Genomic DNA, 24770 nt, shown 5'->3' on the forward strand with positions numbered 1-24770 from the left:
CGGGCCCCGCCGCGGCTACGGGCGCTCAGCGGGGCCGCGGCCGCTGCCTCCCCGGCGGCGACACGCCCGGCCCCGCCGCTGCTGCCGCCGCCGCCGCCCGCCCCATGGCAGCTCCCACCGCTGCCCGCCCCGCCTCCCACCTCCTCAGCAAGCGGCGCCCCCATTGGCCGACAGCCGCCCCGCCCCCGCCGCAGCTTTAAAGGGCCAGGCGCCGCCCGCGGCTGCTTCCGAGTGGGCCAGGCGCGGGGCGGAGCGGGAAAGGAGCGAGCAGGTCGCGAGTTCGAGTCCCGCCTCCGGCCGGCGCGTCGCCTCCCTCCCGCCGCCCCCGCTGAGCGGTCGGAGCGGGGAGGGGGCTGCGTCACGCTGCCCATCGCTCGCAGGAAGCGGGCGCAAGCGTCGCAGGAGCGCTGCCGCCCTTCGGGTACGGGCCGCAGCTCCTCGGGCCCGGACCAGCCGGCATGCCCGGAGGCGCCCGGGCAGCGAGGGCCGCCTCCCTGTCCGTCCCTGGTGAAGCGCGGCCGGAAAGCCGGCCCTGCCGCAAGGAAACCTTCGGCGTTGTCTTATTTCCATTACTAATCGAATCGCCGCTCTCTTGGGTCGGCCGCAAGCCGGGGTCTGGCCGTCTGCCATCTCCGCAGGGGGAGAGCAGCCACCAGCCACCCGAAAAGTCGAGCCCCCCACCGTTTATTTCCCTTAGGCCCGCAGGGCCGCGAAAGCCCGGGCTGGCGCCGCGGGCCCTGGAGAGCCGGGCCGGGCTGGCGGCCGCTGAGGGTCTGTGCGGCCCGGCCAGCCGCCCAGCCGGCTGCAGGCCAGGCGTGGAAAGGCCGGTCACCAAAACGTGAGCCTTTGGGTTGGGAAAAAGTGCTTATAAGTTTGCGAGACTGGTCGTCTTGGCTGCAAATGTCCCGTTTCCGGCCAAATGATGAAACGTTAAGCGTCTCTCGCTCCTCAGCCGTAGTGCGTGACTCTCAAAACGCAGCCGCCGTCCCTCCGGCTCCCAGACCCGCAAGGAGGCCGCAGTGTCCTGCAACAGCCGAGTCTGTTTTTCCTGCGTTGTTTAAATTCATTCTGCAAATTGTTCGTCTCTAGATCCTGCCATTTTCACTCACCAAAGAAAAACTCAACCCAAGGATTACGGGTTGGGAACCTTATAAGCATTTAAGAAGCAATCGTCTTAGCAAAACTACGGTTTCTGGCAGCCTGCGCTGCAGGTGCCACTTTCTATTCTGCCTGCAGCAAAGCTGTGCTGAAACTGCCATGTTACATCTTTGGGCTCTCTGCTTTCTACAGCATCAGAAAATCAGTCTGGCGTGTGATTTCACCCTATTCACTGAGGTGGATGTGTCTTCAAAATTTGTTCAGCCATTTTTAAGCTACAGCTTAAAATTATAGCTCGCTTCCCGTAGGAACAACAGCAAGGTACAGTTACTCCCTGCAAGAGTTGCAGACCACAGATCTCCTAACAGCCCGGGATGACGGCCACCACTTCTGTCCTCCAGAGCTCAGTTCCTCCTCATGCAGCCAGTGGGGACATCCAATCCTCACTCCTCGGCTGGAGGAGAGAAACTGCTGACAGCTGCAACGTTGCACAAAGCTGTATAGGCTGAAGGGAGCTCTTTCAAAAAGTTTAAGAAGCAGTGGAGTGAGACCTTGAAACTCCACAGGGAGCTGGTATTTTTGCCAGACATGTAGCTTGGATTTCCCCAGTGGAAAATTGAATGTGTATGGACAATTAGGAGCACATTCAGTTTCCTTCTCTGCAACAGCCTCGGGCCTCGGACACATCTGGAGCATCTATCCTGTGCTCTTGGTGCTCCTGCTGCTGGTGGGAGGTAAAGGAGGGAGTTCTTGGCTGCAACACAGAGGAGAGAGGAGAAGAGCTTGGAGATGAGAGGAGAAGCCCTGGGAGGCAGGGAACGTGTGATGAAGACTTTGGGAGGAGGAAGGCCAAGGTATGTCTATTTTCTCCTTCAGGTTTACTGTACTAAGAACCTTGAGAACTGCATGTAAAGTACCAGTATTCCCAAAAGATGGTTTTCCACGCCTGTCAGCATTGTGAGACTGTCTGTTAGGCGCTGTCCCTCAGCGGGGCTCTCTTATTCCCCCAGAAGGCCCCAATCACACTCAGTCCTTACAAGTTTACTGTGCGTCAGTGCACAAGGCAACAGCACGGATGATCAGTAGGGTGAGGATATCCCAAGAGCTGTACCAGGTCAAAGCCCTGGTCAGCTCGGTGCTTGACCACAACCATAAGCCCATGCTGAGGGAGAAATGACAGTGTATGTGGGCCATGGCTGGGTTATGTGGTAGAGCAGGACTATGCTGTTCCTCAGCATTATCCCCTTAGCATGACAAATGAGCCTGGTGAATCACGTGCCCAAATAATTTCAGATGCTACGGGGAGCCCAAAGTGAGAGTTTAAGCTGACTGCAGGCAGACCGTAAAGGTTGTGACCGGGAAACGTGCTGGCTGGTGAGGCTCCTTGGGACGCAGTGTCCGCCAGATGCAGCATGGTGCAGTGCCTTCCCTCTTGCGCTGCCATCCCATCCGGGAGAAGCAGCCAGCTGATAGAGGACGGTGTCAGCAGAGCAAGTCTACCTGGTGTTCGAGGCGATGAGCCAGAGGGGCCCCCTGACCGTGCGTGAGGGGCGGGCTGGGCTGCAGCGAAGCACGTGGCAGGTTGTCTGCACCATCCTGCTCTGCCTGCGATGTCTGGCAGCTTGGTGCCCTTGCTCCGTGGGTCGCAGCACCCTCAGCTTGCCAGCAGCACTGGGCGATGTCTACTGTCTTGCTCTTCAGCGCACACCCCTCATAGTGCCTGCAAACCTCCTGCCCTGTGATCTCTAACTGGACAAAGTGTAAAATCTGTGCTTGCTGCGAGGAAATAAGCCAGGTGGCAGCTTTGAGCACTTTTTTTTGCCAATGAATGGTGCATTTTCCAAGGCTCCACTTGGGTGCTTTCCTTCCAACAAGGGCTGTTGTGATTCGGTAGCTGTTTGGACTTTGAACCTGCCCCTTTGCATAACATTGGCTGAATGTGCAGTGCACAGCCGGAGTCGGAGGAAGCTGCCAGAACAATAAATTTCAGTGTCTGCCTGAGCCACCCACAGCAGCGGGAAGATGATCTCCGTGTTTGAGAGAGTGATGAAGCAGTCCTGGCTCGGTGTGGATGTCTCCCGGGTTTTGCACTTGGCTGCTGTCTTCTGCCTGACATGTGTGCTCCTAAAAGCCATCCAGCTGTACCACAGGAGACAGGAGCTGCTCAAAACATTTGTCAAGTTCCCAGGCCACCCGACCCACTGGCTCTTTGGACATGTTCATGAGGTAGGAAAAAAGACAGATTTGCGTTTCCAGTGCGGGAAGGTGGGGTTGCAGAAATGAACTAGGTACACCAAAGCCAGTGAAGCAGTTTCCCCAAGTGAGGGGAAATAAGATTGATGGGAATTTTCCCTGTCATCTAGGAGAATTCCTTCGCGTCCCAGGGCTGATGGAAGGGTGGGAATCCTTTTTCTCCTATGCCAGATAAACTGCTTTCTCTGTATGCGAGAGTGATGGTTAACTGCTTTCTCTGCTGGAAGTGATGCATAAAAAACAGCATATACAGGTTACTGCAGAATGTGAGATGAAAAGAGGCAATAGCCAGCTAGCAAGTAAAGAAGACAAGGATGTAACGCAGAGTTGACAGGGTCGTCCAGAGGGGTGAATCATTATTGCTCTGCTGGAATCAGGAGAACCACGTTACCCCATCTCAGGGCAGGCTCTGGTTTCACATCTCTCTTACTGTGGAGATCAGAGCATGGCCATTGCGATTCTCCTGGTAATTCCTGTGCAGACGCACAGTGTTCCCAGCTGTGCCAGAGGTCAGAGACATGTTGTCCCTGTTGTCAGGTTTGCATCGCCTCCACAGCCAAATGAGACAGACAGACTATTGATCATTTTGAGTCACATTTAAGCTGTGAAACACCACCCGGAAAGAGAGTCCAGCACGGGAGCCACAGATCACGTTCTTTTAGGGTTGAGTTAAACTCACGACTAACTCAACCCATATAAATAAGAAAGACTTGTTTTGACATTCATGGCGTGAATGAATGTTCACCGAGATGTTATGCACTTGCCTGCAAAAATCAGCATGGCTGCCTTTGCAAACATATTTGCACAACTTGTTAGCAGCTCCAATACGATGTAAATGAGCTGTTTTTATTTCCTGCCTGAAGTGAAAGACTTTTCAGTGCATGCTAAAGCTTACTTAAAATCACACACCAGATTTACAGGTGTTATGTAAGGAGAAGATGCCAGTTACTGCCACGTGCAATTGAATAAAGTGCATTTGCAGTCTGTCAGCTGTGACAATTAGTACTGGAATGGGATTTAACCTTTTTGCTGATCACTCACTCACTCACATCATTGCTAAATTGTTCAGTTCAACTTTTACCTTGGCCAATATTTACTGAAGGAGAATTCCTGTTAGTCTTACTGATTAAATGCTGCTATACTCATTTGGGACCAACAGTTCATTAATCCCATGTAGAAACTGTAAATGTTCTAGCCACGTGCTGAATACAAAATTTACATGCACCTTTATAACAGTTAGGACGACTTAGGGGGAGGGCCTGACAACTACATTTAGGGAGAAAACTGAGATTTCCTGTTTCATTGATTTAGAGTAATTCATTACCAGCTTAATTCCGATCAAACTCTGTTTTTATCAGATCAGTTTCGTACCTCAAATATTATGTATCATGCGTCAGCTAATTCTCCTGGAAATACGTTATTGTTTGTTTTAAGGCACTCTTAGGTATGAGTCTCTGCTTACCCAAATCATTCGATATAAAAGAAATTAGTTTAAAATCCCAGAAGAGGTCATGTAAAGCTATTCTATCTCCTCTAGGTCTATTTGGAGAATAAGCAGATAACGTGACTTAGTTAAAACCCGGAGTCCTGAACTGGCCGAGCCAAGGTTTCCCTGTGGTAACAATTCCTGGGAATCATAAGAGAAAAGGGTATCCATGGGTCCAGGAAGGCCAGCAGCCTCCGGTGTGGACCGGTCCTGTTTTAGCACCTGGTAGAGGAAAGCAAGCCTATTTTTAGCTGAGCACAGTACAGCTTAGTGATCAGATTTCAGCTCCTCTGTTTTCTCACTTTCATTTGCTATCAGTGTGTAGTCGTTAAAAAATACCTTGAAGCGCTTCTTTCCAGATGCTGTTAATATTGGATCCATTCCAAGACTTGCGTTTCAGCATGAGATCAGGCTATTAACTTTCTTCCTTAGAAGCAAGCAGGGGTTATACTTTTCTTTTAAAACACCCAAGGGAGGAAAAAGTAAAAGTGATGGCCTTTTATCTAGATCTTCATAGCTGGAGCATTGGTTGGAAAAGTAAGAGCGTTAGTTCAGTTTCCTCCTCAACCTGCAGGACTTTAAACCCTCCCTCCGCTCCCTGCACGTGCTCTGCACAACAGGCAGAGGTTATTCACCTTGGCGTCATCTCTCCTTTCAGATAAAGCCATTCCACCCTGTGCTAGCAAAAGGATTATTCTGTTTAGCACAGATCAAATTGGATGCTGGTGCCCCCAGAACAAGGCAGGGTGCAAGGACTTCTCTTCCTAGGACTTCTGCCAGCCCTAGAAACCCAGGCACAATGCAGCTCATTCAGCGTCTCCCAATTGCTTCCACCATGTTTATATTTCCTATTATTTCATGAAAAGCAGCAACACAAGCAGCCATCTCGAAGGGACTTTCTGTTGTTTAAGTGTCAGTACACTAAAGGCGCAATGCCAAGTCCAGTTTCTGCTGACATGGCCAAGGGTATAAGCTAGCAGATGGGAACTGGGGAGAGGTGCCTTCTTTTCCAGGAAAATTTGGTCCATTTGGAAGGTGTAACCAGATATGCTTCTCCTTAATAAGTCCCAAGTCTTGAGCAAAAGGAGTTGAATAAGTGAAAACTTCACGTAGCTCTTTAGAGATGGGGTTATCTCCACAAAGGCATGCTGCCAGCTGCAGAACAGGTACTGGGTATGCCGTAGACATCCATAGCGAGTCTGTGCTAGGAAGGGAGCTCAGGCCGTGCAGTCCCTCTGACTGTATTGGACAGTTTGGCAAGGGTGGCTGGGTGTGTGGGTATTGCTGGTCAAGGGAGTTCAGTGCCTGAGCAAGGCCACGTGTCCCCGCAGGGTAGATGGCTGGTGGGCTTGGGTCGGACAGTGAGCATAGATGTGCCATCTATGTATTTTGCTTAGCCCCCTGGAAGACACCCTGCTGCATCTCCTCCTAATTTTCCTATCTGAGAGAAACCTGATATCATTGATTATCTGAGTATAAACCATCTCAACTGGAGAAATGCTAGCCAAATTAAAAGCAGAAGTGAGATAACTCAGCACTAAAGTAATTGAGCAAACATTCACTGGACTCAGTAACTAGGGGTTATTCTAGCTAATTTCTATACCAGTATTAATTATTAAATTCATCACATGGTGAATGTAATTAAACTTCAAGCTTAAAGTCAAAGCAGCAGCAGCTGTTTCAGCACGAGCTTACCAAAATCCTTCCCTGTTGTGCATCGTCCCAGCTGGATTAGATCTCTGCACAGATTGCCCACTTTGTCAGACTATTTTTTGTTCAAGGAAAAGGCTGATCTTTTCTCTGCCTGTGAATTTGGTCCTTTGCACTGAGACTTCTGACTAGTCCTTTGGTTACCGCCTGTTTAATATACAAGAACACTGGCTATAAAAAGCTATAAAACAAGGATTGCTTTCCAAGGATGAACCACCCAGTGCTGCTGATGGGAACAATTCTGATGAAATGGTACTTCTCAGAATGAAACTTTCAGGGTCCAGAGATGCATCTTTCTGGGAGTGGGATGGCTCTTCACTGCATGTTAAATTCAAATCCTGGAAATCAAAGAAATATTAATCTGAGGTTATTAACCAGTGTTGCTTCCTCTGTACACTCCTCTGGTGACTTTGGACTCATTCCGTTGAATTTTATCTGGACTCTGGCCTTCTCCATGTTAATGGCTAGAGGAAGCTGTGGAGCAGTTTTCCCAGTCGGAAGGTATCATTGTACCAGAACAGGTGATATAGCAATGCAATTGGTGCTATAAAGTGCTGCTGTATTTTATCATGAATGGAGGATACAAACTGCTCAGCAATATGCAAGCGAGAACATATTTTTTGTGTCACAAAATACAGATGTTGTCTGGGGTAAATTTGATTCTTTTCTGGAATGTCCATGGAAAAAAAGTGCATAACATACATACACTGATAGGCAAGGTATGCCATTGTCCTTAAAAGTATTCTCCGTAGTTAGAATCAATTTATACGGAAGAATTATATGGAAATATAATTACTTATTATAATTATATGATCGTTTATTTATTTATGTTTATTTATATGGAAACCCTTGTAAATGGTTTGGGGATTTTTTTTTTCCTGAATCTCAGTATTCTTTCTCTTTTTACTTTTCCACAATTACAGTATTTGAAAGAGGAAGAGATTCTGGACAAGGCAGAGATCTGGGCGCAAAAGTACTTATATGCTCACCCTCAGTGGTTTGGGAGTTTCATGGCAATCCTGGTTGTCACCGATCCCGACTATGCAAAGGCTCTGTTTGCCAGAGGAGGTAAGAGATGATGCGTTCAACTGTGGAGCAATAGTAGCAGAGCTGCAAATCACTTATGCCAATTCACAGCAAAGTAAGGTTTCACAAATAGGTTATCTTGCAGAAATCATCTAAAGGCATCTAAACTTATCATTTATTCATCTGGATCCCACTCCTTTGTGCCTGGATCTCGGGTGCTTCCTGCACGTAGCTACCTGATCATCCGTGAGCTGCGGCAGCTAGAGGCAGTCCCTTTGGCTGCTCTGCCCTGCTGTTCTACTAGCAGGGACTGTCTGGTTTCGACCAAGCCTGTTTACTCAAGTAGTATTCATTCTCTCAGCTGTCTGTCACCTGAAATTTGCTGGCAAATCAAACTTCCTCAAGCTCCATCAAAAGTGTATGTTCTTGGTGCCTGATCCCAACAAGGAGAGAACAGCTGGGAGCTTTTTTTATCAGCTACAGTGAAACTTGGCTCATGACCTGTGATGACTCATGACTACTATGGAGCAGTGTGTTTAGTGCATGCTAAGAGAAAGGTGCTAAACAGTGCTGTCTGGGAAGGTTAATCATTTATCATGTGGCAATTTCATTTGACCTGGAACTACCAATATTCTGTTATTCCTTGATTAATTCTGTAGAGATGCCACCAGTTCTGTTTCATACCCAACCAAAAGTTGTATCCCAGAGTGAGTTTTAAGGAGCGAATGAGTGGATTGATACTAGTGAAATATTTACTGTTTTCTTTTTAATTCTTGATGGATTTTTCTTTTTAACAGATCCCAAGGATAACCTTAGTTACAAACACCTTGTTCCATGGATTGGTATGTATTCCCATGGCTTTGGCTACCAGGAATGATTCTGAAGTTAGTCGAGAACACACTATAAATAAACAGCATTGCACTTGTTCCTTGATGCAGTTATAGCTAAAAGCTTCCTGAAATTATCATGTTTATTGAAAAAGGTGCTAAATAATGCTAATTTTTATGCTTCTCAGAAAGGAAGTTCAGACACCAGGCATATATACAAATTAGAACCACTTATATGCCCTTAGTTCATTGGAGAAACTCAGATTCAACAGTGCAATTTAGAGGAGCGACGAGAAATTAATCTGTTTACCTGAACTAGTGTAGTTTTAGTCCTGCTGAGAGCGACAGGAGCGCAACATTTGACTAGTGCTTCTAAGCAGTCACATCTGGTTGTGCTTGGAGGTGCAGGAAATGGTAGGTAGTCAAAACAGAAAGCTTTTATTGGTTTCCAGAAAATGCCCTTTCAAGTTGTGGTTAAGGTTCAATGAGGTTCTGGTTTCAGCTTACTCTGGGTCACCTGCCACCTTGTCTGTCACTATGTGGAGCACGGCTGTGATCAGCCATCGTGAAACTTAAAGATGAAAACAACTTCTGGAAATAGTCTCTCATAGCAGCTCAGACATGAGATTTAGTTCTGCTTCTTACAGACTATAGGCACGTGAAAGCTGTCTGCTTGTGGCTATTGAAACAAACTCCATTGCCTGTGTTTCCCCAGGGAATGGATTACTGATCTTACATGGGCCAAAATGGCACCAGCATCGAAAACTTCTCACTCCAGGGTTTCATTATGACGTCTTGAAACCTTATGTGGCCCTGATGGCAGAGTCTACTAACGTGATGCTGGTAGGAATGATCCCTGCTCCTGTCTTCTGTCCTGTTTTCTTTTCCTTGATCCTGACTGGTTAGTAGTAAGTTGCTGGATCAGAATTTTCTTGCAGTACTCTTACTCGCAACCTGGACAGTTGATAATTGTAAAGACAAGTTTTGGCTTGGTGATTTAGCTTTCTGAATTGCCACAAGTCACTAGCTGTGAGCTGAAAGGAATTAGCAGGTTGAGCCTCTCTGAGAGGGACCGTGTCTCCGTTACTGCTTTGGGCTGTATATCTACGATTTCAGGATTAATAACAGCATCATCTCCAAAGTATATGTAATCCCAATCCCAACTACAATGTTTTATAAGGCATTTATATAAATGAAAAGCCAAAATAGTTAAAGGTTAGTAATAAATCCCTAAAACACGAAAGGTCAGAGCATAGCTGCACTGTGACCTAAGATTAGAAGATGTCATTTGGTGTCATCATACCAAGTCTGGATTCCAGTCCCCGTCTTGCCCAATACACAGTGAAACTGCACTGCCAGTCACCAATTGATGCTGGGCAGGATGGAAACCCATGCAATTACAAGTTTGGGGCACAAGGCTTTGTGCATACCTGTCTCTGGACCGGCAGGTATCTGGGTGCAAGATCCTTTGCCTCCTTCTGTCCCTCCCTCTGTCCCCTGCTCCCCAAAACCCCATGCCATGCCCCTGTGCTGCCGTGCCTTGCGCCTCCTGCCTCAGCTGCCTCCTGTGGGTGCCTCTTTCGTGGCAAGACCTGTCCCTGCAGTGTGGCCGAAACACACCGGTCTGGCAGAGTTCAGGGGCTGCACTCCTGCTGTCACCGGTGGTCTTGGCAGGATGCCTCTCGGGTTCAAACCGCTAGGATAGACAGCGGTGATAAGGGGGGCCATGAGCTGTATTCCCACCCTGAATCATTTAAAAATACCAAACTGCCATGGTGTTTGTCCCCAGTGACTGGTAACCGCATAGTTCAAGGGGGCAGCAAGAGAGCCACTTCAAATCAGGGCAAGATCTCCAGACATCTCTAAGGCTGTTTGGTGCCTTCCAGTGGGAGTTCCAGTGAGAGGGCTGCAACCGCTAAGGCGCAACAAACTGCTGGGCTCAGCTCTTGTGACCCCCTCCAGGCCTCCCCTCCAGCAGGTCATAGCTCACTGCCCTCCTTCCTCCCGCCAGCCCGGGGAGCAGGCATGGGCTGGGGCCTCGCTAGAGAGCCAGGAAAGCTTTTGCAATGCGTTACAGCGCCTGGCAATTTATAATTGCTTGCAGACAGTGCAAAAGTGCCTATTGTGTTAGCACATGCCACCAGGTGGCAACCTTTATATATGCTAAAGACATAAGCCTGCACATACACACCCTGTTTTTCAGCCTGATTTCATGGTGTGTGGGCTCAGAGGCATCTGTGCTCCTTTTTGTATTTGTCCTTTCTCAGCTTTTGAATCCACCAGTTCCTTACAGCTACCAAGGGACAGAGGAGTCAGAATTGTTTCATTTCTCCCGTACAAAAGAGAGAGATACCATTGATAGTTTATCCAGGGAACCTCCATGAGAAGAATTGAGCGAGAGCTCCTATATTATATGCTGGAGAAATACGTTGGGAGAGAAACAGTAGGATGCAGAAGTCTTAATCAGAACCTTGCGTCTTATGTACCAAAGTCATACATGCTTGAGAGAGAGATCTGTAAAAAGCAGGCTCAATGAACCCTGTACCTGCACATACTGCATGCCTCTTCCAGGGTGCCTTTGACCACCTGCCGTGACGACCACTGTCTAAGCAGTATTCAAGAATGGCTGAGACAAATATTATATCAAACACCTCACTCTTGGCCCCTTTCAGTCATCAAGGGTTGCAGGTAAGCCAGAGCTGGTCCTAAGCGGACTACCTGGGCCTTCAGGAAGGCCAGGCATCGTGTCTCTTCAGCCTTATTGCTGACACTGGAAATCTCTGCACAGACCCCAGACCTCCCCAGCGATTAAGCCTCACAGGGCAGTAATGCCTCATTTGTGTCATTAGCTGGATACCCCATCTACAGGGAACAGGGAGGACATTTACTCCTTTGCAAAGAGCAGCCCATGAGCCTTGATGGTTAGCTAAGAAAGGGCTATTTGTAGCCAGCTGTGTTTTGACTGATCATCAAAGTGACTGATCCCAAGCAGAGTCGGTTGCTCACATTGGGTTCTGGCTTCCCTTCTCTGGGGTTTCAACAGCAACTAAGAGAGCCTCTTCCTTTTTCCATTTGTCTGGGGTATATCACTAGCTGAGCTCTCATATAACTGGAGAGTAAAGACAGATCTTGCAGAGCAGTTTTTTGCCTTCTCGTCTCTCTCTCTCTCTCCTTTGGACACTAGGATAAGTGGGAACAGCTGATCACAGACGGGAGATCCGTGGAACTCTTTGAGCACGTCAGCTTGATGACTCTCGATAGCATCATGAAATGTGCCTTCAGTTGTCACAGCAACTGCCAGACCAATAGGTCAGTGCTGGGTGCTCCAAGCCCTGGTGGAAAGTTTGCTGCTCTTTTGGGAAGTGTGCAAATTGCTTGCCATGATAATCCCGTTTTCATTTAAAGGATTCTCTAGCTTATAGTAACAGTACAGTTCAGTGGAGAGAGAGTACAGAGGTCCCCTTTTCCTAACAGCCAGCAGTGCTTCTTCCATATCCTATATTAATGTAGAAGTGCATGTGTGTGTGCTTGTGTGTGTGTGTGTGTATATCTCTGTGTTCACTTTCTACAGCCTGTAATGTGACTGTGTCCCAAGCACTGCTCCCATATATCCAGGCAGCACTGAGGACACTGTTACCTTTAAAAGTGTTCAATTCCTTCCAATCTTAAGAGCGAAGACAGGGCTAGTTCGGGAGGCACTCACCAAGCCTGGATTTAAGAGATTCCTAGCTTTGTCACAGCCTTCTGAGCAACCTTAGCAAGTCGCTTTTAATGCATTGTGCCTCAGTTTCCCATGTGTAAGAGGGAGATAATTTTACAGACTTTGTGCATTCAGGCTCCAGGCTCCTTAGGGCAAGCACTTGCTAAATAGTAGCCTTCTAGTCTTAAAGAAGTCCTCCTGATGTCATTTTACCTTAAATTCTAACAGTAATAGTACCTTTCTCAAATGCAAGCACTTGAGTGTATGCAGCCCTGTCCCCACTCTTTTGGCTATTAAATGCCTATTCCTCCACTCCCCATGTCAGAGAGTGGGACTGCACTCACTGTGTGTCAGAGAGGGGTGTTCCTTTCGAGACAGCAGTTCTGCTTTATAATTGTTTGTGGTTGACCAGTAATAGTGTTCAGTGTGTAGAAGGACAAAAAGAGGTAAATAACGCTTTTGCATTGGCAGGCCCTTAACAGCTTTCCACTGAGGGTTCTCTGGGGGGCTTCAGTATGGTGTGGATAGCTTGCTTTGTTTGTCACCTCTCCTGGACCCTGGGGGCTAGGGACCTGGGGGACTGAGGACCCAGGGACTTCAGGCTGGTGTATATTGCACATGCCACCACATGCAGCAGTGTAAATCCCCTTCCGCTCTTCCCAGGCAGAACAGCTACATCCAGGCCGTCTATGACCTATGTTTCATGGTGAACCAGCGACTCCGCATCTTCCCCTATCACAACGATGTCATTTACTGGCTCAGCCCCCACGGTTACCAGTTCAGGAAGGCCTGCCAGCTTGCTCACCGTCACACAGGTATTTCCCTTTCTTTATCCTTTCCCAAAGCTTTCCTGCAGGACAGGCTGAAAGAGCCTTCCAAAAAGCAGGCAGGGTCCAAGTAGTGCATCCACTGCATCTCCTGACACTGCTTCTGCCTCCATCCTAAAGAAACCCATCCAGAGCTGGGAAGTATTTAAACTTCATGAAAGCCTCTGTGGCAATTAGAGGCAGTTTATTTATTCACCTTTTTACCAATACAGTTATACTGCCCAAAGGCTCAGAGCAAGGATCTGGAGTCTCCGTGCAGTGCTGCAGCGTGCTGAAGGGAGGCACCAGCTTGGTCTGATCCAGCATATCTGGCACTGTATTGCCTGAAGGGCACATTTGATTACCGGTTCAGCTCAAGTGTATGCCTGCTTTCCTCACCAGAATTACTCACCGGCTTTCTGCACCTTACCAGTGGTGCTGGATGCCAGCTTGAGCACAGCTTGCTGGATGGCAGCATCCAGGCAAAAACAGCATCTTAAGGGGAGTCTGTGTGACCCGGGTTGCCTGGACGTGGTACCAGTAAAGCCAGTATGTGCGCAGCAGGCTCAGGGGACTCCAAGTCCTTTTACTGAGTCTCAAACCTTCTCTTCACCTTGTAGTGTTGATATAGTCTTAGAGAATCAACTTCCAGCAATGACTCATGGTGGGCATGAAGCCTTGTGGGGGTCTCACATCTCCTGGAATTTATTAAACAGGACTAATGGAGGAGAGAGAGGAATTCCCCTCCAGGAATGCTCCTTCTAAAAGATCAATGAGTAGTGAGATGGAGGCATCAGTGCCACACATAATAGCAGTGGAAGGAATGATTTCCTTTCCAGGCCATGCATGATTTAAATGCAGGTGAGGTGGGTGAAAAAGGCCAAGGAGTCTGTGGTAGACCAAGAAGAAGTTTACAGAAGAGGATCCCCTATTGCGGCCAGTGGCAATGTGCACGTGATTTGTTGCCATGTTACTGAAAAAACAAAACTGCCTGGGGTGCAGAAAATAAGTGTCAGATGTGAGGAACTACATCTAAACTGCATGGTGATCCCCGCACTTTGGGTGAGCTCTGCCTTTGAGGCACGGGCTCAGCGACTCCCGATGCTACTAAACCTTTAACTCTTTCTTACTCAGACAAGGTGATCCAAGAGCGAAAAGAGTCCCTTAAGAATGAGCAGGAATTTGAAAAGATCCAGAAGAAAAGACATTTGGACTTCCTGGACATTCTACTCTGTGCTAAAGTGAGTGGTGGGGAGTGGATGTATGGTTCAGCATGGCCGTGAGAGGACATGATCTACCAGGCAGGGCAATAACGTGCAAAATCCAGTCTTTGCAGGGTCTGGCAAAAAACACGAGGGTGGCACAAAACACTTAGGGACTACAAGAGCCATTAAAACAGATCTACTTTTCGTCAGCCTAAACAGAGTCCCCAGCCCTACTCAGCTGAGAAGGGGGCAAGGTGGTCCAATTTTCCTCTCCATGTCTCTGAAATGCTGGTAGTGTGGATTGGGGAATATAACAAGAAGGATTTTGGAGTCTTGCTGATTTAAATATGAAGGGAAAAGGATCACAAAGGGGATTAAAAGCAAAGGAAGAGGTGCCCTGAGTTCGGGCTAAGCAGAGATTTATTTGTGTTTATATGTATCCCAGGAGCATCATCACCCTACTTTGCAATAGCTGAAGGAATAAAAAGTCTCCTGGGTTAACTGGGGCCACTGAAAATGCCTCTGGTTTGTTAGGATGAGAATGGGGCTGGACTGTCCGATGAGGACCTGCGTGCCGAGGTGGACACGTTCATGTTTGAGGGTCATGACACCACAGCCAGCGGGATCTCCTGGCTCTTGTACTGCCTGGCATCACACCCCGAGCACCAGGCACAGTGCAGAGAGGAGATCCAGGGGATTCTGGGAGACCGTGAGACGCTTCAGTGGTAAGTTTTCTCAGGGTTGTTCAGGAGTGTCCTGGGATCCCTGGTGTGCAGCAGCCTATTGATTGGATGCTGCTGGCCCCGCCATACTAACCATCTATTGCAAGGTGGTCTGCAAAGGCAGGGAGCTGGCTTCTGTATACCTGCATGGTTCCAAGTCCAATGCAGCTGTGGGTGCAAGCTACGTACCTGCAGTGGGAGGGAGCATGTGACTCACCTCCTGTCTCTGCCTTTGCGTCCCTTCAGGGAGGACCTGGGGAAGATGACTTACACCACCATGTGCATCAAGGAGAGCCTTCGCCTTTACCCTCCGGTACCTGGTGTGTCCCGGCAGCTCAGCAAACCCATCACCTTCCATGATGGGCGCACGTTACCAGAAGGTCTGCAAATCCCAGATCCTCTTTACATCTCAGAAATAAATTCTCCTCTGAGGCATCAGACACGTTCTTACTGCCCGCAACAGAGCAGAGGCGATAGCCCTGCCTAAGCGGCCTGTTTATCACAGGCACAAATGTTTAGAGAGGAGACTGAGTACCTTAATATCCCATCAGTAGCCTGAGGTCTGCATCATGCAGCATCCCACCACAGCTATGCTGTGCTGTGGCATCTCCATTACATCTTTCCTGCCACCAGCCGTGCCTTTGTCAAAAGTCCCTTGTTATCCTGGCCAAGAAAGAGGCAGCTGTTCAGCAAGTCTGGCAAAACTACAGGTGAACTGCAGCAGGTTGCCAGGAAATGGTGCTGTCCTGGCTTGCAGAGTGAGAATTAGCCTGTACTGCTGTTTGCCGTTTTTTAATAGGCATAGCAGCAGGCAATCTGGGTGGAGGAGACAATGCATCTACAATGCAAGTGCCTTGCTGATTTCCACCTTCTGGCTGCCTGCAGTATCCAACAACTAAACAAGTGGAAAATTTGTAGGATGAAATATCTGCTCCATTGAAGTCAGTGACAAAACTCTCATCGGCTTCAAGTGGATTAAGAAGACTGTGATGGTTTAGACAGATCTTTGTGTAAGCAAGCTGCAGAATTTCACTTTAGTATCTTTGTCCCTGAGCTCTTTTCTCCGCTTTGGTTGCTTTACAGGCACAACCGTTGCAGTAAGCATTTATCTCATTCACAGAAACCCCTATGTATGGAAAGATCCATTGGTAAGTTTTCTTTCACCCTTCTAATAGTTTTTCTGCCTTATGCTGTGTCTTCTAAAATTTCTTCTGCGTATGTTATTAGGATAGCAGAGCCCTCTTGTTGCTGAGCATCTTTGCCCACAGGAATCATAGCCCGCATGAATTTTATGCATGCTGACCAATGATTGCCTTGTTTTAGTCTCTGAGGTTTGTTGAAAAATGTATTCAGACAGAAACATTAAGACTGCAGTGTGGCCTCTCTGTTAGGTACTGTACAACACCTGTTAAGACGAAGTGCTCCAAAAAGTTTACTGTCTTATCAGACAAAAAGATTATTCTGCTCAGCTTACAGGTGGAGAATTGAATCATAACGATGCATCCCACTTCCATCATTTTAATCCTAGCTATGTCTGATTTGTCTGGCAACGCCATTGCAAGGCTCAGTAAAAACCAAGGGAGTTTGTTTTATGAATTGCAGTCCATCCTAAACTGAAGTCTCTTGCTAGTGTTGAAAATGTCAGGTAGGAGAGAGCAACAAAGGGGTCAAAAGTCCACCTATCGCCTCCCAGATGTCTCAACATCAGTGAAATCTGTATCTGCATATCCATAGCCTCTTATCTGAGATCAATAAATATTACAAGTGATGCCCACGTCACATGGAGCTGGAGACCGCTCTCCCTGGCCTGCACTCCTGGGAGTGGGCTAGGTCCCTCGGCACATGCAGGTTGTATATCTGTGCCTCAGACAAAGTGCCAGAGTGTGCTTTACCCAGGCAGGCTGTGAGGGCATCACTGTATGCACTGTGATCATCCAAAAGCATCTTACGTACATGCAGATCATAGCTGCTTCTCGCTATTCTGTCCTTATCTAGGGAAAAGATCCTTAATGAGACCAATAAAAACACCACTCCAGAAGAAGGCCCAAGTTTGGGGTGTAAGCACAGTTTTATCCCTCTGAGGTAACCCTCACAGCCATTCCAGGTAGACAGCATACCAGGGCTGCAGCCCCATGTGCTTGGAAGGTGTCACGGTTGAGGAGGCTCCAAGGTGGGTGTCAGTACAGAAAATATCCTGGATTTTCTGTAGTGCCTTTGAGTGCCCTCTTTGAGATACCTACCTTCCTGCCTTCCTCCAAATCTGCCTTGGTAGCTTTAAAGACCAGAAAGGACCATTAGATTAATCTAGATAGATCTTTCAAGTGCAAGCTTGTAGCTTTTCTAGCTCTGCAGAGCTAGAAAACTTTTTAAAAAATCTCCACTCCCAATTTAAAATATTTCAAGTGATGAAGAGCTGGTCATGTTCCCCAGGTCAGTTGTTACCATGGCTTATTCCACTTATCACAAAATAAATACTATTTCCAGTCTGATTTTGTCCAACTTTGATTTACAGCCCTGCAATTTCTCCCCTCTCTCCAGCGGGGTTGCTCAGAAATGGGGTGGGATCCAGCAGTCCTGAAGATACTGATCAGTTCCTTTACTCCTTAAATAATTGCTTTTTCTTCCTGTGCATACTTTGTTTCCAGGTGTTTGATCCCTTGCGATTTTCTCCCGAGAATGTGTCTGGCAGGCATTCTCATGCCTTTTTGCCGTTTGCTGCTGGATTAAGGTAAAATATATTGAACTCCAAAAGACTAATGGGTAGAGGCATCGAGCCTTCCCTGAAAACTGTTTACTCTGATAGAGCATGTGCTGCTGTTATAATTTCTATCAGGGAAGCACTCCAAGAGCCAACAGAGAGCAAACTTTGGGCCCTGATGTGCTGGTGTAGAGGAAAAGGTGGTTTGAGCCGTCCTGACAAAAGACTTGCTGTCAACTGGAGATACCACCCTCTTGCCTACTGCAGAAGTTTTCCTTATCAGCTCACTTGATAACTATTTCCTTAGCAATCATGTTTGGCAAAAAGCATAAATAATAGCTTTCCCTGTGGGCTGCTGAGCTCAGAGAGAGGCTGAACTGTAGGGAAGTCAGGCCCTTTCTCATGCTTTTGGTTGATGCAAACCCAGTTTCCTGAATTCCCCACATATGTCTCTCTCCTCCCAGGAACTGCATCGGGCAGCAGTTTGCCATGAATGAAATGAAGGTTGCTCTTGCACTGACCCTGCTCCGCTTCGAGCTCTCACCTGACCCCTCCAAACCTCCCTGTAAAATACCTCAGATCATCCTTCGCTCCAAGAATGGGATTCACCTGTATTTAAAGAAAATCCGCTGATGCTGGAAAAAGTGCTGACTTTACTGGGGGGAGGGAACATGCAGATAATGAGACAATATTTCATCAAGGCGAAAGGTGCAAGGCAGGATTCAGGGATCAGGATTCTTGATTTCTGTGCTTCTTCCCCCAGCTGAAGAGCCCTTTTTGGCCTGGCAGCATATCACACCCTTTCAGTTTGACAGAATATGGATCAATCTACACAGTACCATTTCCACCTGCTCTGGAAGTGCTGATCTTCAAGCAGCAATACTCATCTCTTTGCTGGCTTCCCTCTCTTCTTGCTGGGGAGCCCAGTCTAACCTGCTGGGAAGGCTTTCCTTTGACTGCAAGAGGCCTGGGATTAACTGCAGGTTCTGCCAGCCTTCTCACCAAATTCTGTGTTCACTCTCACGTCTTCTCTGAATTCTTCCCCCATTACCCTTTCCCAGCCGTCCTCTGATCTCTATACTTCCCTCAGTGTCTAGACCTGAGCTGCCTTCTACTTGAATCATACTTCTATGAGGCCTTACAGGAGCAGTTCATGTCAGACGTCTCTCTTGTATCCAGTGTATCCCTGTTTTGTTAAAAGCAGTTTAGGCTCTTAATTTATGCTCGGATTACAGAATATTGTGTCATTTTTGTCATTTTTGTCTTAATAAACCAGTAATTATTCCTGTAATAGCAGCTGCATTGTTGATGTCTACCAGCTTGATCATAAATATCCTTTAGACATGAGAGATGAAAAGGAAACACGTGAACTTGAAGAGACAAGGCCATGTTTCCCAGCAGTATAAATCATACCACACTGCTAATTTCAGCCTGCGCTGATTTAGTGTAGCCCAGAACCTGGTCGATCGTACAAGAGAAATTACTGCAAAGCCTGTGCTTGCTCTGGCATCTGCACACAGACATCCCTCCTGCCATGGCCCGGCCCCACAACCTTGCTTGCTGGGAAGGCCCCCAGCACCGGCACCGCACCATCTTTTCTCAGACCCTAGAACTGACCCCCTCAGGGCAGGATGGGACGTCCCGTTTCCCAAAACCCTGCGCACTGGCTGACTGGGTCCCCAATCATCTGCTTTGATGGGGACCACAGAATAAACCAGCACTGGCTGTCAAAGCGGCAAGAAGATCTCTCCTGGTGTCGCAAAAACCTCTCTTCAGGCTGATGCAGCATTAGAAAGACCTACTCACGTATGGGGTGTGCAGGGACAGGTTTTATACCCAGCTGCCTCTGTAAAATGTTCTCTCTTTAATTCCCCTGTTTTCTGGAGAAAGGGCACAGGGAACTGCACCTGTGTCTGTCTGGTCTGCTCTGCCCACCCCACATTTTAGTTAACCGAATTAACAAGAGTCCAATGTACAACTTTCATTGAGAAGCTGCACAGGAAGAATGAAGGTGGCTAGAACCCTTTTTTCCCCTTGTTTTTTTTTTTAAAAGAGGATGAATTTATACAAGTTGTAACCCAGAGATGCACTCAATTGCACCAGTGAGCTATCCTCTGCAGAAATCAGTACTGGGGTAGAAAGTGTAAAACTGCTAAACCCCAAATATTACTGCTGCTATTAGCATTATGGTGACATCGGCAGGGCCTCAATTCAAGCTTCTTGTTCTATAAAATATGTGCTAAATCAGTCCCTGTCTTCAGAAACCTATCGTCAGCAGATACAGATGGGGGTGGGGAGGGTAGAAGTTCCTTTCTGTGGGATATACAACATTTTAATAGCAGCTCTAGGACTGAGTCACTGTTTGCCCCCCTTGCAAGTGCTTTAACCATGAAGCCACGCAACATGCTCACAGGAGCTAAGCGCAGGGGAGGGGAATAACCCAGCTCTCGCAACCCCAGCCCTCACTGCTTGTCCTGACACCAACCATGTCACCACGCACACTGTTAATCTCTGCTGTGTCGAGCACACAACGTTTTGGTCACAGAGAGCAAGAAGTTACGCCTTCAAGTTACTTCTTGGGTCAGCGTGGGGAATGGCCAGGCTCTCCCAAGGAGCCGTAAAATCTGCCAGCGCAGGGTTTCACTTAGACCATAGCGTGGTAGGAACTGCCATCTGGTGGGCAGAGGAGCAGCAAAAATTAATTTGCCAGGCCAGATTAGCACAGGCACACGTCTAAGCATTGGTTGCGTGGCAGGATTTATCTAGTGAAAAAAGGAAATTTGTGCTGAACGGTCCAAAGCGAGAGGATGCACAACCCAGCTGTGGGAGGTGAGGTAAACCCAAAAAGTGGGTCATTTATGAAATGGGTTTCTTAGGAGATGCTCTGGAAACCTCCTTTCTCTTCCTTCTTTCTGCTGCAATAATATAGTTTGTAATATAAACGTCCCCATGCCGGGCTGAAGCACATTTTAGCAGACTCACAGGTGCCTCAGGGTCTAGAACTGCTATTTCACATTAGAATTAGGGCCAGAGCCTGCAGCGTCCATGGTCTAATTCAAATAAAACCTGTTTAGCATTAGTTTTTGGCATGATGGAAGCAGCCATGCAGCGTAGCCTCAGCAGAGAAATAAGATGACATTACTTCCCTGAGTTAAGGTGCCTAATAGCAGAAAATAATAGCTGTTGCCCTGGTACAGTTTTGCCTTTGCTTCCCCCCCTGCGGGAGTGGCAGCCACAGTCACACTTGCTGGCGCAGGCAGATTTCAGAGAGGAAACGGCAGCCCCACCACAGGGCTCACATAGGTACCCAGATGGGGCCATCACTTTCATAGTGAATCCAGAAACTGCCTCTCCCACACCTTGCCAAATGCTATGAAAAACAGGGTGGGGTGCGGTTGACAGGGCGTGTTAATAAAAGGCGGACGATTGAAACTTGCAGCGGCTGGTGCTTCCAGGCATGAGCAATGCTTGCAGCCTCAGCAAAAAGCTTTTTCTGATAACTGCTAGCACAGACCTCTCCCTCCTGTGCTGTTCCCTGTGATTCTTAGGAGGAAACTGGAATTGCAAGTCCATGCACTGGCTCAGTGTAAATGCACTGGCTCAAGGTTTCTCAGTTACAGTCTTTAGTGATAAAGGGAGCAACAAGCTGATAAACAGCTGGTTTCTTCAGAGATGTTGAATGAGAGTTCAGATCCCTGGATAAAATATCATTGGGTAAAAGTTGCAAACCCAATGCAGTCATTCCACTGGAGCTGTCTCATCTACAGCAGCTGAGGACCATATATCTGGGGCAACGCAAATATTCCTACACAAAAATGCAGCTGTCCTTGCGTGATGAACAGACCCCATGTGATAGAGCTCAGCTCAGCAGAGCCGTGCAGAGGTCTGTCACAGAAAGAACAGGATTGCTGTGCATGAAGCATGAATGGAGATTGCTGCGTAGGAAAACACTGGAAGGAATGATATAGAGCAGAGGTTGCAAAAATGGAGTGTACCGACAACAAAGGATATGAGTGGCAGCAATAAAATGTGAGCACTGAGGAAAGTTGTTTCCATCAAGGCAGAAGGCCTGCATGCCAGTAAGGCCCCCATGCCAGTAAGGCCCCCGCACAGATGACTCAGCAGCAGACTGCGCTTTCATAGCAGCAGGAGGGGAGCAAGGTTGCATCATATTGCACGTACCATCCCTCTCCCTGGCGCCCCATCAGGAAGCTGGGAGAGATCCCTGACAACACCCACTTGAGGGACCCAAAACAATGGACTGTAACCTGGACCAAGGTTCACAGAGAGTGAAGTAAGTTTGATTCTGGGGCAAAGGGATTATGCCATAGTTGCTGACTCCTAAACGGTGTCAGAGATCTGCCTTCAAACCAGCCTGTCATCACCAGCCAAGAGGTTCCTTTTGTGGAGGCAGCACAAAAGGAGAGAAGGTAACAGAGGGAGGCTGGTCCCTTTCTGTTGACTCTGAAATGGCAGAGCCATAGCATATATGGCAGAAGACACAGGCAAGCGCTCCTTTTTCATTGCATGCCTGTCTGTGGGGTTTTGCTACGTTGCCATGTAAAAGTCTTTGAGGTTTTCCAGTCCCCAGTCCTTCCCTGCCCCTTTCTCCCCAAACCTTCACCACCCACTCTTATCCTCCTTACCTGTCCATGGCCTCAAACCTAGAAATAACCACTATCTGTATAGCACATGTCTGTATAGACTTGATGTCCCAACTGAGATCCAGAACTATCCACAGGGTCTGTAAGTGAAGAGGAAAGGCAGACAAGAGGAAGGAGAGGAAGAAGGAAGGACATTAGTCAGAGTGGACCTGGTAGTTTGGTAGACTCCGCAGACTGTTTTCTTTTTTCCAATAGACGCTATTACAAGGCAAGGGCTATAGCCTGGAGTTTCTGTGGGCCATTTAAGGGATTGTAACTCTTTGGTTTATCATTTCAAGTGAGTTCTGAGCTATAAATTGCCACTGGGTGAGCTGAGGCAGCACAGACCCTCCAGGGAAGATGAGGTGGCAACCAAACTCCGTTCCTCCCTCCTCCCCTGTGTGAACCTGAACCAGTCCATGTGAGCAGCCCAACTCAGCTGAGAGGCTGAATGAATGACGCTGGCCACAGATGGAGCTGACTCTGAGTGCTCACCCACCAGAAACTCCACCAGACTTGTCCCTGGCACCTTCGTTTCTGATGCCTGTGAAAAACGTGGCCTCCAGAACTATTTTGCAGGACACTGGAAATACACAGACACCCTGCCAGTAGGAACAGGGGAAAATTACAAGTGCAATTTGAAATTTACAGCAAGAATTTGGAAAGGACTAAGGATTTAAAGCTAAAGAAGGGCTTAGTGACACCAGGTATCTGGAGTCATCTCCTGAGGTTGCCACAGGCTCTCTGTGTGATATGAAGATGTCAAACCGATGCCTTTTGGGGACTGGACAGAAGGTGATCCATCCTGGCAGTGATCCATCCTGGTGATCCATCCAATGGTCCAGCTGGCCTTTACCATTTCCATGTCTGGGCAGTGGCAACACCCAGAGGTTGAGCTATGGAGAAAATGAGGTCCAGGAACATGCAGAGCACATGCCGACTAGGTGAGAGGACAACGATATGCTGTAATTGCCTTGAACAAGCAGCAGGGAGAGCATCTGTGGGAAGTTTCTCAGAGGGCAGCAGTGAGTCACTGCCAGCCAGGCATGCCTAACGTACCTGCACACCACAGCAGAGTCAGCAGCAGGTGCCATTACCTCTGGCCCCGTGCACCCGTGACAGTGGAGATTAGCTCTGTAGCCGCCACTGTCAAGGGCTTTATCGCATCCAGGCTCATGCACCTCAGTACCAAGGCCCTTTGGCAATGTTAAAAGCATCCCTCAACCTTGTCCCTCCTGCACGGTGGCTCAGACCTGTACAAGTCTTATCTGCTTATTGAGGGTGCTAAGTGTGCTAGGGAACAGGTTTACAGGAAGACTTGCTATTTTGCAGGCCCAAGAATTGCAAACTTGTGGCTTTTAGTGGATACTTTAAAAAGACCAAACTTACAGCAACCGGAACCACATGAATGGAGCTCAGGAAAATGGGGAATTTGGGGCCAACCTGAGCCATCGGGGCTACCCTGCCTTCCTTAGTGGATGTGTAATCAGGGGTCTCAGAATATGATAGATTATTTTATACATCACACTATCTGGCAAAAACAAACAAACAATCATAGAAAAAAATAAGTGTCAGACCAAACTTCAGCTTAATCACAGTTATTCTTGTTTGGGCTGAAAACCAGAAGAAAATTGAAATGTCATTTCTGTTTACAAACTTCTCCTATTTCATTTGAAAATGAGGAGTTTTCAGAGGTAACGTCTCCCAGGAAGAAAACAATTTTTTCAAGAAAAAATCAGAAGCTTATTGGACCTCACATTATGATCTGAATGATTATACTTCACCTTACCTTTGTAATGAGTAACACAAAAAGGACAAATCCAAACTCACAATGAAAAAGAGATTTTAAAACAAATTTTTTTAAGCTTCTACATAGGAAGCAAGCATTCTCAAATGGAAGAGCAATTGGAAGGCAGTCTTAGCCATTGCACCCATTTATATAGATAAGGATCAGGATTTTGGAATGTAATATCTAAGTAAGATCTCTTTGTAAATGTGACTTTTCACAAGCATTTCTATCTCTATTTCCTGCACTATGGAAATGTTGGCTTCTTGCCTCTACCAGGAAAAATGAATCCCAGATCAACAGAGTTCAGCAGAGATTCACTTTAGAGTTAATCCAATGTGTTCAGGCACAAGTCAGCTCCTCTCAAAGAAGCAGCAATGTCTACACCATGATGCGATGCTTGACTTACACAGGCCACTTGTGCCAGTTGCCAACACATAGCATTCACTTCTGGCACAGCCGCAGCTCCAGTACAGCCCAGACCAAATGTGTAAGCTGAACCTGCATGTTCAAGCTGTAAGTCCTCTCTTTGGATGCAAGTTGCAACTCTCAAGTTATAACCTGAGATATCCCTGCAATGAAGACAAGCTCTGAATTCTATTATTTCCTGTTTTTCATGCAAAGAGAAGAGACCCACTTTTTGCTAAATGTGAGTAGCAGATTAGGAGCAGCATGTTTAGTGATGGGAGTGCGTCCAGAATTACTTTCAAAAGAAAGTCATCAACAAAAGCCCATGTTTATTCTCTCTGAGAAGAGGTCGGTAGACCTTGAGACCCATGCTGAGACCTGTACTCAGGTAAGGTGTAAGGC

General features: G+C 47.6%; 1 protein-coding gene across 3 annotated transcripts; it reads left to right on the forward strand.

The window, feature by feature from the left end:
- Window positions 1–225: 225 nt before the first annotated feature.
- Window positions 226–18874, forward strand: LOC104143606 (cytochrome P450 4B1). Of its 3 annotated transcripts, none has more exons than XM_068953059.1 (13): window positions 226–1952; window positions 2392–3324; window positions 7471–7615; window positions 8371–8415; window positions 9116–9243; window positions 11585–11709; window positions 12764–12915; window positions 14041–14147; window positions 14646–14836; window positions 15080–15213; window positions 15917–15981; window positions 17479–17561; window positions 17996–18874. In XM_068953059.1, exons 2-13 carry the CDS (start codon window positions 3121–3123, stop codon window positions 18162–18164), a joined length of 1548 nt encoding a protein of 515 aa, XP_068809160.1. In that variant the 5' UTR covers window positions 226–1952; window positions 2392–3120; the 3' UTR covers window positions 18165–18874. The 3 variants fall into 3 exon arrangements, with proteins under 3 accessions (XP_068809160.1, XP_068809159.1, XP_068809161.1); XM_068953058.1 differs by having other exon boundaries at window positions 370–1952; window positions 2974–3324; XM_068953060.1 differs by having other exon boundaries at window positions 377–1952; window positions 3044–3324; window positions 17996–18828.
- The last annotated feature ends 5896 nt before the right edge of the window (window positions 18875–24770 follow it).

Source organism: Struthio camelus, chromosome 8 (assembly GCF_040807025.1).
Source record: "Struthio camelus isolate bStrCam1 chromosome 8, bStrCam1.hap1, whole genome shotgun sequence".
NCBI lineage: Eukaryota > Metazoa > Chordata > Aves > Struthioniformes > Struthionidae > Struthio > Struthio camelus.